This window comes from Nyctibius grandis, chromosome 14 (genome assembly GCF_013368605.1).
Source record: "Nyctibius grandis isolate bNycGra1 chromosome 14, bNycGra1.pri, whole genome shotgun sequence".
Taxonomy (NCBI): domain Eukaryota; kingdom Metazoa; phylum Chordata; class Aves; order Nyctibiiformes; family Nyctibiidae; genus Nyctibius; species Nyctibius grandis.
This window is the reverse complement of record NC_090671.1, coordinates 12997250-13016271: the sequence shown is the minus strand read 5'-3', so window position 1 is coordinate 13016271 and position 19022 is coordinate 12997250. Positions and strand designations below refer to the sequence as shown.

At 40.2% G+C, this 19022-nt stretch overlaps 1 protein-coding gene across 2 annotated transcripts in view; it reads left to right on the top strand.

Moving 5' to 3' along the window:
- Positions 1 to 17266, top strand: part of ATP2A2 (ATPase sarcoplasmic/endoplasmic reticulum Ca2+ transporting 2) — a 48718-nt gene extending 31452 nt beyond the window's left edge. Inside the window, exons 10-21 of one of the 2 annotated variants that reach the window (XM_068412201.1) lie at positions 2646 to 2748; positions 3265 to 3396; positions 3490 to 3612; positions 3793 to 4011; positions 5279 to 5614; positions 5871 to 6091; positions 7139 to 7341; positions 8624 to 8709; positions 9131 to 9264; positions 10325 to 10442; positions 10560 to 10680; positions 16160 to 17266. In XM_068412201.1, the coding sequence (XP_068268302.1) occupies positions 2646 to 2748; positions 3265 to 3396; positions 3490 to 3612; positions 3793 to 4011; positions 5279 to 5614; positions 5871 to 6091; positions 7139 to 7341; positions 8624 to 8709; positions 9131 to 9264; positions 10325 to 10442; positions 10560 to 10680; positions 16160 to 16173 (1810 nt within the window). In that variant the 3' untranslated portion in view covers positions 16174 to 17266. Of the gene's footprint in view, positions 1 to 2645; positions 2749 to 3264; positions 3397 to 3489; positions 3613 to 3792; positions 4012 to 5278; positions 5615 to 5870; positions 6092 to 7138; positions 7342 to 8623; positions 8710 to 9130; positions 9265 to 10324; positions 10443 to 10559; positions 12208 to 16159 lie in introns of those variants that run through there. The other variant, XM_068412200.1, reaches the window with a different exon arrangement.
- The last annotated feature ends 1756 nt before the right edge of the window (positions 17267 to 19022 follow it).

Genomic DNA, 19022 nt, shown 5'->3' with positions numbered 1-19022 from the left:
CATCCTGACAACCTCAGGATTTTTAGGGTTCTGCTTCTAGAAGGAGAGCCACCCCTTACTGGATTGTTACAGCTCCTTTTACTTGGCCAGTCTTTCATGTATTTTTAATCTTATCACTTCAGTTTTACTTGCAGAATAAATTCTACCCTGTATGAAGTAGAATTAAGATTAAATTATTGTCAAAATCTCAACCTTGTGGAGTGTCACGATGCATGCCTCTGACTCCACGCAATCTTCACTGGTCTCAATAGTGATTATCTCTGTTTAATTTTCATAGCAGTTAAGACCATGGTGTTCTCAGCAGATGGAAATCTTAATTCCCCAATTCTCTTTTGTTTCAAAGCTAATTGCTGTCAAAAGCTTATGCTTTCATTTCAGGAGACAGCATTTACTTAGGCAAGGTGACATTCTAGATCTTATAAAGCATCCAGCTATTACGCTTTAGCTGGTCTTGCAAGAGCTCTAGATAAACAAAATAATAAAATATAGTATGGTGACAGATGTCGAGTGTAATAAGACAGTCATCAATGTATGTTAATGCTCTGGTTTTACTTGCTGAAATTGGGGAGATGTGAACAAGCGTGTTAATCTCACTGCGTTCACGTACGTAAGGAACATTCTGTGAGAGCAAAATTACCCCTGAAAGGCTTAGTGGAGCATAAGGGAACAAATAGCTAAATTCTCAAACCTTTAGGGCTGAGTTATTTCTGTATTTACGGACAGCTTTTTTAAATCAGTGGCTTTGTAAGGATTTTACAAGGTGACTGACTTCACCTTGGATTGCAAACTGTCATTTGAAAACAGAGTTTGAGGGGGACCTTAAGAGGCAGTCTGGTCTGTTGCACTGCCCCAACGCAGGACCTGCTCCAGATATGAACCATTCTTGACAGATGATTCTTTGTTGTGCTTCATTTCAGATACTGTTGTCTTCCACAGCTGTGTAGGCAGCCTACTCTAGTCTATAACCAGGAAGTGTTTTTGCAATAAATCAATAATTTTTCACTTACTCTTAAAGTATTTGAAACATAACATTCCCCTCAGATGCGTTCAGAATGTAAAATTACAAATATTTCCTACCAAAAAACTACAATTTCCTACTGACTGATTTCCCAGGGATGTTAGGAGATTGTCAGACAGTTTGGAGTAGTTTTGTTGGGTCTCGGCACGTGCAATGTGCATGCTTACTTGCAAACTGAGAGCATAAAACTAACAAGAACTGCAGCAAAAGCTAGCAGATTGCATTTGACCTTCAAATGAGTTCATCTTTAGCTAATTGAAAAGTCTGAAGTTTTAAGAGGGGAAAAAAAAACCCCTTTATCCAGAACTGACCCAAGCATCTCAGACTCCCTGTGCACTTGGTGTTCTTCAGAAATTGTTGATAAGAAATATACGGGCAAGGGAAAAAAAACCCTCCTGGTACAACAAGCTATGGATATTCAAATGCTGGTTTTCTTCAAGTTCAGCACAAGTGAAAACAGAAAGTGTTGGCTGTGATAGACGAGGTGACAAACTGAGAGCTGCTGGAAGTTTAGAGAGTTGAGAGTTTAAAGCCACTGCTTGTGGCTGTAGAATTACATGCACAATGAAACTTTAAAAAAATACTTGTGTTTTTTAAGATGCATTTTGTTCACACGCTGTGTTGTACAACACTGGAGTTTGTTTGCAGTACTACAAGAGACAGAACAAAAGCTTACATAATCGGTCATGTCACAGTCTGTTATGAATTCTTATGGAGTGGTGATCCATGTCTTTCTACCACCAGACCTTTTTTCCCTCCTTGAAAGCTTTATGAAAGATGTTATGTATGAGTTATGCCTTGCTAATTTTGGTAGGGAGGAAAATAACAGTATTGAACTGTCTTAGCTCTTTTATGCTTACTCTAGAAGTATGCTTATGTTCCAGAAAATGAATTAGTTTACTACTTATTTCCAAATGTGAAAGCAAAGAAGTTGCTTCTTATTTGTGATGTCTAAATGGTGCATTACTTTAGGAAAACGTACCTTCACTCTTTCTAAAGACTTCAGATACTCATCATGAAGTGTATATGACTACCAGAAAAGAGTATTTCTTTTTCTAGTGGAATTTGTATTGTGAAACGACATAGTTTTTAATTGGTTTGGGAGGTTCACATACAGTACAGATTAATTTTTAAGGAATTAAAGAGGCCAAATCTGCTTTTATGCCTGCCTAGTGCATGCATTTCGTGCATGGCAGTAAATCTGCAGAATATGCAGTAAGGCTGAGGAAGCTAAACTCAAGGTATCCAACAATATCCTCTCCTACTTGGAACTCCCTTCCAAGTCCTGCGCATACTCTGATACTGCTTTCATGCCTCTTCACTGAGCCCTCTACTTCTCTTCTGCGCTGCTGTATGACTGTCACTGGAGGAAATAAAGTTTTGTAATTTAGGTAGTAATTTCATTGATAATCATGTCATTCTGTTCATGACTCTTTGATGTAAACTTCAGAGCTCACCTTTATAAAATCTGCTCTTCTCAACAATTTCTGGTTCTGTAGTTCCAAGTCCATAACTAATGAGCATTGTACTAAATGGAAATACAGCGGAGGGATTAGAGAAGGGGGAAAGGTGAGATTCTAATACTAAATAACTAACTTAAATCTCCCCTTTTTCTTCCTTTGGAAAGGCATAAAGATGACAAACTTATTAAATGTAGCCAATATGATGGCCTTGTGGAACTTGCAACGATCTGTGCGCTCTGTAATGATTCCTCTTTGGATTACAATGAAGTAAGTACATATCCTAGAACAGAGGAGAGTGTGAGAATGAGGACAAATGTTTGTTCTCATCTGTCTATGTAATACCTTTCAGTGGTAAATCCCCTCCTAGTCAAGGGGGAGAGTATTTAGGTCCTCTTAAGTATTAATTCTGGGAATGACCTGTTTGTTGAACACTGAGAAAACTAAAGCCAGGCAGCAAGTGGAGATCTCCTGGTGTGTAGAATGCACTGCTACTTCCCTGCTTTGCCTCGCCTTCTTAAGGTTGCTACATCTCATAATGACTTAAATGCTTGATGATAAGGTAGTGCCATCCTCCTCTGCTGGTCTTGAGAGTAAAAAGCGTGAAATTTCCTACAAATCATACTCTTGAAGCTGCTTTGTAAAAATAGTTTTGCTTGTTTCATAAGCCATAGTAAGTCTTGTTAAGCTTTTTTTCCATTGTGAAACCTGAACTTGTCTCTGGTAGGTTCCAGGTGAGGTTTAAAGTAAACTCTTGTGTTTTTGTTTGCTTTGTGTTAAATAAAGGCTAAGGGAGTATATGAAAAAGTTGGTGAAGCCACGGAAACGGCGCTTACCTGTCTGGTTGAAAAGATGAATGTATTTGACACAGACTTGAAAGGACTTTCTAGAATTGAACGTGCAAATGCTTGCAACTCGGTCAGTACTCTTGTATCTGGACTTCATTGGGGAGTGGGTTTTGTAGTATGTATTATCTAAACACATTTTTATGCTATTGTTTTTTTTTATAAGGTGATAAAACAACTCATGAAGAAAGAATTCACTCTGGAATTCTCAAGAGACAGAAAGTCTATGTCCGTCTATTGTACACCGAACAAACCAAGCCGCACATCCATGAGTAAGATGTTTGTTAAGGTCAGTTCCTCACTTGAAAAAGCATGGTCATGGAATGGCTGCAAAGGTAGCACAATACTAAAAAATTACTGCACAACTAACTGCAGCTTGAAGATGAAGGAAGGACTTTGTAATTTGAGCAAATGTTGTAATGGAAAGGGATTTATTAAGCTAAATTACTTTTTATTTTTGCCTCTGCAGGGTGCTCCTGAAGGTGTAATTGACAGATGTACGCATGTCCGTGTTGGAAATGCTAAAATACCATTAACCTCAGGAATTAAGCAGAAAATAATGTCTGTCATTAGAGAATGGGGAACTGGTAGAGATACATTGCGTTGCTTGGCTCTGGCGACCCATGACAATCCACCCAGGAAAGAGGAAATGAATCTTGAGGACTCCTCAAATTTCATTAACTATGAGGTAAGTTTAGTAAAATATCCTTCTAACACTTCTCCCTCTCTCAAACTGAAGAGTGGTGACTCCTTACGTTTGATTATTTCTTGAGGAAGGTAAGTCTTGAGAACTTTCTCTCTCTGGGTGTTTTTGGTGTCAGACACAGTAGTTACCCACATGTGTGGAGGGGAATGCTCAGTTTAAGAAGAGACTGTATGTGTCTTTGAAGAAACTCTGTTCCTGATGGCTGGTATACATGTTGCTGCTTGACTAAAAGTATAAGAAGAAATCAGTTAAACAGCTAGCTGCAAATTGTATTATTTTATGTATATACATAAGGTCCCTCAGGTTCATAACACCTTAAACTGTTCTCAGAGATTGACTCTGAAAAATATTCCCAAAATTGCAGGATGGTTTCAGCTTTAATGGTTTTCAGTTTGACATTGCTCAACTGCAAGACCTCTTTGGGGATTTTGTGATGAAGCGTACCTGCCATTTTGTGCTCTGAGAGTCAAGTTCACTTCCCTGCCTCCATACTGTCAGCTGCAAAAGCTCAGTCCATGATTATCATCTTAGCTACTCCGTAATTTTCCAATGAAATCTGTATCTAGGATTTAGAGGGGAGGAAATGACAACAGTTGCATGAGAGTTTTTGGCTTGTTTTCTGTGCTCCTGGCACTGATTACAAAAAAGAAAGACTTAGCTGCTTGCAGGCTGAATTTGCAGGGCTGACAACTAGAGCACATTTTAACTAATAAAATGAGTGCATTTGAAGCAAGATATGTTTGGAAAGGTAGGATCCCATTTCAGAGTGTGGTCATGCTCTGGCAATTAACTGTGTCCTCCTGTATGCTCATCATGTAGGTGGTACCATGTAGCATTGTGATTCCAAAAGCATTAAATTCTTACCTCTTCTTAATTGTTAATGTGCATATAGGTTTGCCTTTTCAGTTCTTCCCCAGCTGTCTGAATTCAGTGTCAGAGCTAAAGTGCTGTGAAGACTAGTATGGTGAAACAGATAACCTCTCTGAAGTAACCCTTTCAGGAAAAAAAACCTGACATAAGAGGAAGTATATCGTTCATAATACACTGTTTTTGACCAAATGGCAGGATGACATAGGCTTTGGTGTCTTAATAGCTCAATGTAGAACCACAGAATATTGTGGATAAGAAGTAAAAACAAATGTCACTACACTGGGAGTTATTTAGCATGCAAGCAAAATGATTGTTTTGCTGATGTTGGATGTGAAGTCTACAGGATCTTGCACTAAAACTTAGTGCTGTCTTGTTTCAGACCAACTTGACCTTTGTTGGCTGCGTGGGTATGCTGGATCCCCCAAGAATTGAAGTAGCTTCATCTATAAAGCTGTGCAAACAAGCTGGTATTAGAGTTATTATGATTACTGGTGATAATAAAGGCACAGCAGTAGCTATTTGCCGTCGCATCGGTATCTTTGTGGAAGATGAAGATGTTTCTACAAAAGCCTTTACTGGTCGTGAATTTGACGAACTCTCACTTGCTGCCCAGAGAGATGCTTGCCACCATGCCCGTTGCTTTGCTCGTGTAGAGCCTTCCCACAAATCTAAAATTGTTGAGTTTCTTCAGTCTTTTGATGAGATTACAGCTATGGTAAGTAATTGAACTTTTACTGGGTTTGAAAGGCACACACTGTTTAAACCCAAATTAGCCTTTTCAGACTAATGCCTCACTCTGGAAAACTCTTGCTTCCACGTTTCCCTGAACTCAAACCCTCAGAATAGTTCTGCACTTAAGTGATTTTTAAAGATCCAAAACTTCAGCCAGTGCAAAATTCCTTTCTAGTACTATATGTAAGTGCCTGCCTTAATTTTTTTTTTTCTCCCCAACTTTTACATTCCTGTTTTAGACTGGTGATGGTGTCAATGATGCCCCTGCATTGAAGAAGGCAGAAATTGGAATAGCTATGGGTTCTGGTACTGCAGTGGCTAAAACTGCTTCTGAAATGGTTCTAGCAGATGATAATTTCTCAACTATTGTAGCTGCTGTGGAAGAAGGACGTGCAATTTATAACAACATGAAACAGTTCATCCGTTACTTGATCTCCTCCAATGTTGGAGAAGTTGTTTGGTAGGTTTAAAATGTTTTTTCTTTGAACTAGAGTAGTGATGATGGAGTCTTTTGTTAGTTAAGTTATTTACTTTCAGTATTTCTCACTAAAACCAGAGAAACAGGTTCTCCAGGTAATTGATCATTGTGATAGTGCAGAAGTCTGCATGCTTCTAGCCTAGTCCTTACTGGAGAATTTCAGCATACCACAAAAGATTCACATTGCATTGCATACAACATTCTAGCTCAGTAGGTGGCTAAATGCTTTACAGTTGTCTCTACGATTGGAATAATTCTCTAGAAAAGGAAAATAAAAACCTTAAAATATTACAAGATCTGGTATTTCAGATAACTTAGTCACAGATATAGCTTAGATGTTTGTTTAACCTCGAGTTAAATAAAGAACGTCTTCTGTGTCTTCAGAAGGAATGGTGACCCAATGCCACAGAATGTATTTCTGGTAACAATGTAAATATTGATCTTCTAACAGTTCCTTATACCAAAGGATACTCCCAGGGTGGAATATAACACAGCAATTGTCTTGTCTTGTTTCTTGTAAACTTTAAAGCTGTCCTTCAGATGACTCTTGCTGCAGCCCCTGTTTCTGTCCTATTTATTCACGGGCTTGGAACCATGAAAGTTACATGCTCATGAAATTTTTGCAGGGACTAGCAATAATCTAGCTAAATGAAGCTTTAGTCATTTGAGCTAAAATGTTGTTATGTCTGCAAAAGCTTTAGTGCCTTTTAGAAAGTGGCTTGCAAGCCTTTATGCATGTGTGCGTATACAGACAAGAAGAGTGGGGAAAAAACGAGGCAAAGGCAGAAACACTTCAATTCTTGAAGTTACCAGAAGAAAATAATGCTTCAAAACTTATATGCCAATGGTTAGAAGTGTTTGCTCTTGGATATCTTTCTATTTTTCTGAATGTGAATACTTAGCTTGTGATATTAAATGGATAACTCTGCATAAGAGAACAGAAGTGATGCTACAGGCTTAGGCTTAAGTGTTAAAAGGACTTATTTACATGCATAAGAATAAGCTTATAATTGGTGGGTTTTTTTATAGTATCTTCTTGACTGCTGCCCTGGGTTTTCCTGAAGCTCTAATTCCTGTCCAGCTGTTATGGGTAAACCTTGTGACGGATGGTCTCCCTGCTACTGCTCTGGGCTTTAATCCTCCTGATCTTGATATCATGAATAAGCCACCACGCAACCCTAAAGAGCCACTGATCAGTGGATGGCTCTTCTTCCGTTACCTAGCTATTGGATGTAAGTAGTAATAGCCTTTTTTTAAAAGTAATCTTAGGCAGGGAATTTTTTTTTGAGATCCACTTGAAAGCAGTTTGTCTAATCTCCTTGTATGCTGAAATCTTGAAAGCTAGCAATAGATGTTCTGTGGAGCTGGTATTCTTCCTTTATTTTGTTTCAAGATTCACACTTTGTTTCGACATTTGCAGGCAGTACCATGATAGGAACAGTAAAGTTGGGATATTTTTTCAAATTTTTTTTCGTTGGTAGCAACTGAGGCACCAAAAGCCCTAGTTCTATAACATCAGTATGACATTCACCACTTCAACAGAATCTCTTGATTTTGACAACTAGGAAACCATTAGAAATTTTATAACTGCCATACTGGATTAGACCTTCAAAAGTGTCTGAGGGTGGATGGTGTTACAGTCCTCAAAAGAGAGGACCACAGGAATAGATGAACTTAGGGCCAAGTCTAATCTCTCTTCTCAAGAAGAAGCCACCTACTTGCCTTTTCCCATTTGCCTTATTCCAAGCTGAAATACTTTTAGCACAAAGCATTGAGACAGCAGATTTTAGCTTGTCCATGCAGTAACTGTCAGCTTAGGAAGACGAGCATGTTGTGGAATTGGGAGTGAAGAGCCAAGACCAGCCATTACCGAATGCACACCTGCATTAGTTGTTGAGGTCATCCATAGAACTACTTCTAAATCTGAAAATGACAACTGTCATGTATCTAACCTACCGTTTTTGTGCTTAAGTAGAAGAACACAACAGGTTTACTGGCCTGGCTGCAACTGGGGAAAATAAAGGAGTATCAATTTGTGAAATCACATCAGTTTGTGAAATCAATGGAGGTAGAGTTAAATATAGCTGTAGTACTGTAAAGCTAGGATACGTATGTACGTGGATACTTAATGCACGCTCTCTTCACGCTAGAAGTTGTCACCTTAATTTTCCTAACTGACTTCATAGATCTTAAAGTAAACCTCAGTTAATGTACAGATACGTGGGGTTCTGGGAGGAAAAAAGAAACATTGCAGGTTGATTACTCCAAGTGAAACGCTTGTTTGCCTTAAGTTCTAGCTGTCAGGATATTAGAATCTGTCTGTCCAACGGTACAGCATTTGATGGTTACTTCAGTTACAACTGGTGGAGCAGATTCCTTGCATAGGAGATAGATGAATTACAATCTATTTTTTTTTACAGTACTGGAGGTCTTGAGGTAGACATTCAAGTGTGGCAAGTGAGATCTCTTGCATCCGGTTCACAACACTGAAAAAAGCATTTTGTTTTCTTAAAGGTTATGTTGGTGCTGCCACAGTGGGTGCTGCTGCTTGGTGGTTTATTGCTGCTGATGGTGGCCCAAGAGTTACCTTCTATCAGCTGGTATTTGCTCACTTTAGTATCTTGGCGGGGAGAGGGGAGGTGCATGGTTCTTTCATGTTGTTACTTGAAATGGCTGTAGAAAAACTGTAGGTTACAGAAATTTATATAAAGAGACACTTTCAGACTCGTTACTGTAAAACTTGATCATGATTAGTTAGTCTTAATACTAAAGCTCAAAGGTGGGATACCTGAGCTTCTAAACAATTCAAAGGACTAATTGTTGTTGTGTAAGTAAGAGACTGCTGGGGATTTTTCTAAAGCTGGCAGTTTTTCTAAACTTCTGAAAGTTTAAAACCAGTGGTTATAGGAGTCATATAAAAAGTTTTGTTTTCATAATACTCGCTGCTTATTTCATAATTGCTTATTTTACGTGTTAAAAGTTAACAAGCTGTGGAAGTGAGTTCACCTTGTTCTGTTCTAGAGCCATTTTCTGCAGTGCAAAGAGGACAATCCAGACTTCTTTGGCGTCGACTGTTTGGTTTTTGAGTCTCCATATCCAATGACAATGGCTCTTTCTGTACTTGTCACCATAGAGATGTGCAATGCTCTCAACAGGTTCGTATGTCTAAACAGGAAAGCAAAGTTTCTGCATAGCTCATCCAAAATCCTACCTGTTGTGTAATTTGATTTATAGTGTATGGACAGCTCACCTAATGAAGAATGAGTCATATTTCCTTTCTGAATCTTGGTAGTGCAAACAAAGTGACTCTCTTAGATAACATTTGAGATCTCTTATCATAAAGTATATTTTTAAGTCTGCCATTTCACTCGGGTAATTTACAAAGCATGAGCAACTGGAAGATTTTTCCATTATTTCTAATCTAAGCTTAATCAATCAGATTATCCCTCTTATGTTGGTATAAAGTGATATCAAGGAGAGCTAAAATAAGAATGCTGAAGATATGGAAAATAGTTTTTCCTCCCCTAAGGGAGTGTGGGTTTAGCCAATTAATATTAGATTATAAATGGAAACCACTAAATAGCACAATGTCAAGGGTATTTTTCTTCAAATAGCTTAGAGGTCAGTTAATTTAAAAACAAATAAACTTTAAATACAAGTGTACTGCGGTAGTCCTACATAGTAAGGTATTGCTCTACATCTGATGTTCTGGATCTTGGCCTCTTCTGCAGCATAGCCTAAATGCAGGTTGAATCTGAAGAGAAGAATTAAAAAACCAGCATTAAGATGGTGCAAGTACTTGACCCTCTGTATATCCAGTCTTTAAGTGAACTTCAGAAGAAGTGGGTGCACTGGGTCCCCAGGCATACCATAGACTGGGGAGGATTCTGTCTTATGCTGCCATATCCATCTTTCCCTTACCCCTCCCCTGGAGAGGATGTTGGGGTCTTAGCAAAAAAGGTAGACTAGATCAGGAATGAGCAGAATACACAAAAGCTTTCAAAAATAAATGTGAGGCTGAACTGTGGCTGCCTTGCTAAGCAGACTTCCAAGGTAGTTTAAAGTTGCAACATATATATAACTGTATCTTGGTATCTTTCTTCCCTTCTTGACTGGGATAGTTGTGACTTGCCATGCTGCTTTCCTTCCCAGCTAGTTTGCTGATTTATTGAATTTCCTGTTCATGTACACATATGTACCATGTCTCTGTTGCAGTCTGTCAGAAAATCAGTCCCTGATGAGGATGCCCCCGTGGGAAAACATCTGGCTGGTGGGCGCTATTTGCTTGTCCATGTCACTCCACTTCCTTATCCTTTATGTGGAACCGCTGCCAGTAAGTGCACGTTTCTTACACCCACCCCTGAACTTGGAGAGAGAGCAAAAACTTGTCTGGAGCTTAAGGCAAGGGATGGAGGGGGAGAAAAGATGTAACGCTTGGCTTTTCTTTCAGATTATCTTCCAGATCACACCTTTGAATCTGACGCAATGGCTGATGGTACTGAAAATCTCACTACCTGTCATTCTGTTGGATGAAACACTTAAATATGTGGCCCGTAACTACCTGGAACCTGGTAAAGATAGTGTGCGGCCTGCCACCAAACCCTGTTCTCTGTCAGCATGCACCGAAGGAGTTTCCTGGCCGTTTGTGTTCATTACTATGCCCTTGGTTATCTGGCTTTACAGCACAGACACTAACTTTAGTGATATGTTCTGGTCTTGACTGACATGGTGACAAGTTTTACATTCAAAGAGAGAGTTTAACTTAATTTTTTTATTGTTTAGAGCAACTGTCTATTTCTGCTGAATTTTCACATGAACATATTTGCCGGTGATGGAGGTTTCATAATCTAGATTTTGGTTTTTTGCTTTTTCTGACTTCAGTGGGGGCAATATATTCCTCTTTTATACACAGTTAAAGTGTCCATTGACGTGTACAGAGAACTAACACTATTTTATGCAAATATTTTTTTGTAGATGAAAAGCATGTACAGTGTTCTGTTCAATAGTCTATTCATCATGTAAAAAATGAATTTTTTTTTTGAGCCAGCGGACACTATCAAATTAAATTGGCAGCAGATTTTAGGGAATGAATGTGTGTTGTCTAAAACTAAAAAAGCATGTAACTGTTTGTCTTCTGCATGATCATCCAAACTTAATTTGTCATAAAGTCAGGTTTTATGCATAAGCAGAGCTTTCTGCACTGGGTAGAGAGTACTGCTACCTCGGTCAGGATTTCTTCTTGGTTTCCCCTCTTCCTGTTCCCTCACTCTTGGTTCTTGACTGTCCTTGTTTACACCAGTTTCTGTATGAGGTATGCCTAATCTTGCTCGTGCAGAAAATACCATTCCAGGTGCAGCCTGCTGGGGTTCTTCCATACTCTCAACACACATAGGGTTGTTTTTTTAAGGTTATTTATTTGTCTATTGTATTTTATTGTAACAGACCTTATTTTGGCAGTGTTACCCATTATGCAGGGATAGGGAGGGCTACTTCTGTCTACTTAAATCTAAAACAAGCCTTTTTAACAAATGCCATCTGTTTTAATTCCAAAAGAGGGTTTAAGTTGGGTTTTAATACCTTACTTACACGTGTCAGATCCTTTCTTCTTTTTTTTTTTTCTTTCCCCCTTTAAGATCAAAACTTGTGATGACACCTAGAAAAATAACTTGCACTGCATAGCTAGAAATTGGATTTCCTGCACTTAGGGCACTAATGATCAGTTGTATACATGGAGTTACTCTGCTCGCCTGTTGTTAGCCTGACTTGAAGTAACAAGCTCGTGTGTGTTTTTTGTAAAATCTGTAAATAGCACATGACCAAATTGAACATATTGTATAGAACTATTTTTATTTTAATGTGGCACTAACCACCTTCATTATTACGGTAAATGTTAAAGCATGTTTTCAGATTCAGTCCTGTATCAACAATGTGTAAGTCATTAACAGTCCTAACTGTGGTGTTTTTCTCCAATGCCTTCCAACTTCCATCGACTAAAGTGAGTATTTCTCTTCCATTTCACCATGCCAGTGGTGACTTGCTGTAAAATAGCATATGCTGTATACATGTTGAAGAATAAATAGTAATTTCCTTCATTCCCATGCTGTGTTTTGTCAAACTCTGCTGTGCTACATTATTATCACCACTTTAGACTCTTTGTTTTGTGGTCTGAAGCTCAAATTACTGATTCCAAAGGCAAAACACTTGCTTTTGGTTTAGTGTATTTTAGGTCTTATTTTATAGCAGCCGGGAGCCTTAGTGCCCCAAGATCTTACAGCTTTTGGTCTTAAGTATGAGATAAAATTGGACAAATCTGTAACTTAGTGACAGCTGTTCACATGAATGTTTATAGTGTCCAAAATACTCTGGTACTTGTGGTCAGGTGCTGGTTTACTCCAAAGCTTTTTCCTGCTCTGAAATAGGGGATGTCGCTCTGAGCTGACCACCCTTCTCTTCGTCTGTGGTATCTGCAGTGCTCAGAGCACAAGCGCTCCTCTTTGCAAAAACAACTTACTGTTTCCAGTGAGTGGAAACACTGTACAGTGTCATAGGAAAAGACAGAACAACAGTCTCTGCTTAACAGGAGAGTCTTTGAAAATTGTACTGGGGTCATTATGTCTTTGTAGAGTAGCAGGTGCTGTGTTGTCTTGTGCTGGCTCAGTCTGCTTTAATAATGAAATTCAAACAGCTTTCTGATTCCTCACAGAGGAAAATGATAGTTAAAAGCTATGTTCTATTGGTGCCAGCTGGAATCCAGTGAGCACAGATAATTCTCTAGGTTTCAAGCTCTCAAATATAGATGCTAACCTCAAAATACACAGACCCTATCTGAAATTCCACTGCACTGTGAATACTCGCTGTTCATATAGACTTTGACTTGTTTAAGTTGATGCTGAAGTGACTCAGGTAGGGGAGCTGGACCTGATGGTGTAGTAGGTGTGTTGCCAAACTGTAGAAACATTTAAATCCTGTTGAATGCCCTCTTTAAGTGTGGAAGAACCTGTCTTTGCCAAACTAAGGTTTTGTATACCACAAAACCGATGGCCAGCACCGGCCATTTGCTGTATCAATAAATGAGCGATATGAGACTTGTCCCTCTTTCTTGAAGCAGGAGACTAATAGGTCATGTGATTTAGGATTCCTTGAGATCAAAATATGTACAAGTATGTTATTTGTTGGAAACAAACACTAGCAAGTTAGTTCTATGTGCTCCCAACATAATGGACAAATGTTTTCTAGGACAGGAATGCCGCTGTGTCTTTGAATGCTGGTTCTGTGTAAACCTCCAGAGCACCGTGTTGGTGGCCTTTTTTAAGCCGTGTGACTGTCACCATGAACGACTCTGCTTCTTGTACAATCCTATTCCTGTCTATTATGCCAAATAATCCTGCTATACACCCCCTTTTTCCTTGTCTCTAAGAAGCTGAAGGGGAAAATGATTGTTGATAAGTAGAATTCAGTCTTCAACAACTTCTTTGTTGGATCTCTGTTGAAGATGAATCTCGCTGCTTGTCATGGATTTGAATACTGATGGCTGAGAGCTCATTCCTGTCGGATGTCTCAGGGCACTTGTGTTAGGGCCTTGTGTTCCTTGCAGTTTGCCTTTGAAAGCTGGATGACTGATGGGTAAATGGAGTGGCATTCATCCCTGCAGGCTCCTGAGGTTACGGGAACAGTCAGGTTTTGTAAGGTGCTCCAAAAGAGCCCAAGCAATCTTAATCTACCCTGTTTTTCTTTTATTTCTCCCAGTCTTGCTGTCCAAATTTTCCTGTAGAAATGGAGCAACAGGGTTCTCTATGATCAGCACTTATTTGTCTCAGGTTCAATGGCAGCTGTTGCTATGCTTTGAGTACTTCTGTTTTCCAAGTGTTGCCACTAGGTGGTAAATACCAGCCCTGTGTGGTCCGGACTGGCCAAATACTAAGACCTACCATGAGCTTCCTCCCAGGCAGTGAAGCACCCTGCCCTGAAATCACTGTCTGCTGCGAGCTGCCTTGTCATCTTGGAGCTGGAGTGCTGTGGAGCTGGTCTTAACCCTTCTCAGTTGAGTATGCTGTGGGAGGTTGCTCAGGTGTCCTTCTGGCATTAGAATAGCGTAAGGCAGCTGATGGCTTGGCTTTTCAGTTATAGAAACTAGAGAAATACAGTGCAAGGTTAGTAATGCACTGCAAGACTAAAATGCTTATCCTTAATTGTGTAGATCCTGTTGTTCTTTAGCTATCAGTCCGTTCGTCTGGAGAAGCCAAGAAGGGAGGACTTCTCAATGGAGGGTGGGCTTACTGGCCAACATCTCAAAGCTGAAATTCTCAAAGTTGAAACTCAGTTTCTTTGTTCCTTACATATTTCCTCTCGAGCCTCGTCGCTGTACTAGGGTCATCTGGGGATAGAAATAGGTAACTCCTATTTTAATGTGTTATATAAACGGAAGCACTTATTTAAGCAGAAATAGTTCAAAGTTACCCAGGCTTTATCTCCCAGCCCATTTTTAGAAAATAACTCTATGCTTTTTGTTTCCTTTTGCTCTCATCTCACTGAGCTTATTCATCTCTGCTGTTTTCTGGATTCCTTAGTGTCCTCACGTACTGCTGCTTGTTCTCTAGTGTGAGAGGTGTGTAAGACTATTGTCAATCCCATGATTGATGCTACCTTGTGCTAGGAACGCCAGGAAGGATATCAGCTTATCCTGGGAAACCAGTTTGGTTTCCCTATACCCCATATCTGGGTTTGGTGTGAGAGCGGCTCCTCCTGAATTCAGTGTTCTGTAGCCTGGTCCTGATGAGAGCAAAGAAAATGGTCGGGCAGCTGCGGTGATAGTCAAACGTTTAGACAGGGGCTTTTATCTTCCTAGTGCCTCAGGCCCTCTCTGCTTTCAAATGTGAGTGTTTCAAAGTGCTGTTTGTGAGCTACACAGCGAGCTGCTCCTTTTTGCTGGCATCCAGGCAATGCAAATAGTTCATACTTGGCTTCCCGAAGTAGTATTGTGAATAAGTATGAGAGAGGCTGCAGAAAAATACATACTAGTCTATCAAAATGCTATGAGGCTTATGTTTGTAGGGAGACTATTGTGGAGAAGGCTAATGGTAAGAAAATGAGTTTTTAATCTGATGATAAAATGCAGTACAGCAGTCCTCTGTCACTGTTCCAAGAGCACAGCTGGTGCACAGAATATACACAGTAAACAGCTTAAAGATGGTTCAATTTGCTGAGGTGAAGGGAGGTAAAACTGATACAAAGTTGTCTGTCTCTTGCACCTGTCTTGTTTACTTTTTTGCACTTCTAACCATTAACTGTTTCCCTAATCTCTGCTAGTTACATCCTTAATTATATTAATATGCATTTTCAAATCTTAGCAGGAGAGCCTAAATTTTATAGTGTTGAAGCAGTGTTTTGAAGAGCCACCATCAAGTTCTAGGGAATCAGAGTACACTGTCCTTCTCTCCTAGACGCAAGGCTAACCTTACGCTGTATTGTAGGGGTAAAGTACAGTAGTAGCTTTATTACGTTGTACTCTACCCTTCGCCTACGCATTAATCTGTGTAGTTTAATGACTTCTTCAAAGCTTTTGTACTGCTTCCCAGAATAAGCTGCGTAACTTGGAAAAGGGACATTGTTAGGTCACTTCGGGGCCAAATTGGCAATATAATGCCCTGATTAGAAAAGCACCCTTCAAGTTCTTAAAAGCTTGAGCTCAAACTGTGTAATATGGAACTTGAAAGTAAAAATTACACGAGTGAGACTTGTCTGTTGCCACTAGCAAGGCAAAAGCTATCTAAACATGTCTTAATTCTTTCTCAGTGCTATCTTGTGTAGGAAGTGCTGGCTTTGCTGGTGATAAAGGGAGCTCTGCTGCATTCAGAAGAGCTGAGCCACAATCACGAGGGGTTTAGGCTTTAAGAACAAAGTGACCTGAGAGTGTCCCTTCAATGACAGAGCAACTAGTTAGCAAACTTAACGTTCTTCCTTCTGTCACTGTTGATCTTAGTCTTGCTTGTATAATGATACTTAGCATTCATCCTTTCATTAACTGATGCCTTTTCTTTCTTTCCTTTTCAGCAATACTGGAGTAATCGCTTCCTAAACAATTTTGCAGAAATGTAAGGTTGTTTTGTTGCGTGCATGTGTTTTTAGCAACACATCTACCAAAACTTCTGCATGTATCATGTGTAAAGAATTCTTTGCTTTCCCTAAAACAAAACTCATTGTGTTCTCTGTGGAAGAAACGTGTGGTACCATTAGGACTTCATTATACAGATGTACAAACGTGCAATATAGCTTACCGAATTGGAAACTCTCTCCAGAGAAGTTGGGTTTCTGTGCTGCATGGAGAAGAGTTTGTGTATCGTTGAACAAGAATTGCGGAGCTGTCAGCCAGTTTTCCATATTTCTGTATGTAAAATGTCAGTTTATACAATGTACAATATCAAAATAATGCATGCCTTGGGTTGTAGACAAATCTTTCTCTGTATTGTATCATCCAAACCTACTACTCTCTAAAAGCTTATGTACAATGCTATCCTATTTATAAAATTTGTTGAAAAGATTACAGGTGAATGTTAAACCGTAAGCCTCCAGTTCATAACTTTGGATTTTTTTTATCATGTGTGCAAATCAACCTCTTTTGCACTGTAATGTAACTTATTTAAATTTAAAGCAGTAAGACAGATGTTGGTGCAATATGAAATAATTGTGATGCATTTATCTAAAAAGCAACAACCAACTTTTAGGTCACACATGCAGTTGTGGTAACTGGCTTTTGAAGTTGTAAATAAGATCAGTTGTCGATTTACATGCTGACAGTAAGAAGCATCACACCTAGTTTCATTTGTATCAGGTAAATAAATTTATTCTACAATACATCCTTGGCGTGTTATTTTATGCACTTTGTTTTCCGCAGGTACGTGCGTACGTACTTCAGCGCTCTTTTATATTAATTCCAGGATGACACTTACTAGCACCAACACCATTGCAATCTTTCCTCCTAGAACTATGCAGATGCCAGCTGCTCTTCCAGCAGTATTGACCTCCTCGCTGGTGGGATTTCCTCTGTCCAGGGGCTTGTGTGTGTGTTTAAGGGACACTGTCAAGTACTTTGATCACTCAGTTTTTTTAAAATGCTCCATTGTTTGTAAAATCCCTCTAAGAAACTTAAAATAAACATTTCTTTCCCAACTCCATCTTTATTTTTTGTCCTTTTCTATTTTCTAGATTGCCCGAACGTGAAGTAGCAGCCAGTCTCTTCCCCTTTCCATAGGCAAAAGGAAGATTAACCAAACATCTTTGCCTGCTGTTGCTTACGGCTTATTCCATTCCCCAAACCAGGGGCTGTTCTGCCAGCCAGCGCCCTGCAGCTCCTGCCCCAGGCTCACGGCGTAGGCGTCTCTGTTGAGCATTAGGCAAGACTAAAGCACTCCAAGGGTAAAAGCTGGATTTTCCACGTGTCCTGTAACGCTGTGCTCCAAAGCCCATCAACTGAGTTTTGTTTGGAGTAAGAGCAGGGGGGGCCTCTCCAAATAGGCAACTTCAGCCAACTTCAGCAATGTGTTTTACATTAAATGTAATGCCTTTAACCTCCAGCCCGCGATACCAGCAGGCCGCTGGCAAACAGCGTTATCCAAATGAGGTGACATGTCTGAGACCCTTCAAACGCAACAGTGTGAGGTTTAAAAATACTGGGGTTGAATTCCATTGTTCGGCAGCACTATAGGATCGTGGAGGGTGCGTTCATACGTAGGCCTGAACTGCTTGTGGCTGCTTCCTACTATGGTAGTGTTGTTCTAAGCAAGCTGAGCTCTGTGGCTAACCTCTGGGCTGAGGCTGTCAGAACCCAGTTCAGCACTCAGCTGTTATCTACAACTGCAGCTCTTCCCCTGTCTTATTTATAGCCTGTCTTCAGCACACACCACTGGCACTGTCACCAGCAAACCTTCCCAGCTGGTCCCTGAAGGCAGTGGCAGGTGTCCTGTTAACACTTTACCCGAACACCTGAGCTAAATGATTCAAGTCATTTGTCCAGAACAGGTGGAAGAAACTGCCCCATTAGCACCTCTTGTCACAACCTCCAGCCTTGCTTCAATTAGGAAGCAACAGAGGAAAAAACAGGCTTGCTTCTTCCTCAGCAGAAGGCAGCTGAAGTCCAGTTTCTCAGCCCTACACCCTCACTTGTTGTACCAACACACCTGTGTAGAAGTTACTCCTGCTGCCCAGCTGAGTTGCTCCCCCTTTTTTTTTTTTCACCTTGCAGAAATCCCTGTCACCAGCACTGGTACCGAATGTAAAGACAAGTGACAACATGAAGTCATGGTTCAGAAGGCAGCTCTCGCTCCATCTGCATTGCTGTCACGGCGGGTTACATTCCATGGATGGTTTCAGCATCTCTGTGTTCAGACTGCGCCTCCCTGGTGAGCAAATGGAGACCAAACTCTTAACTTATTTTTAAACATTTCTTTAAACGATGATCTGCAAGCTTAACTCATAGTCAGCCAAATGAACTGCAAGCAGCGCTCTGGAGTACAGCCATATGAAGAAAACGTGGTGCAGGAGTACGTGGTAAGAGATGCTGAGATAAACAGCTTCATCATCCCCCTCCTCTTCCTCTCACGCAAACCCCTGGCTCTAAAGTGTTGCATGGATGAGCCCACTGATGATGGCCACAGAGCAAGGAAAAAAAAGCTCCTTGGTCACAGATAGCAGCTCTTCACTGGCTTCCTGACAAACATTTATCTCAAGAGCCATGTGGGGGGCAGCTCACACAGACCGGCCTGAGGAAGACGCGTACCCACAGGTTGCTGTTCCTGCTCTGCTGAGGTCATCACGTTTTAGTTTCCTGGAAAACTATTTAGTATTCCAAGAGGATGAAGCCAAGTTACCAGCTTCAACTCATCAAACCACAATGCACGTCGAGGAATAACAGAATGCA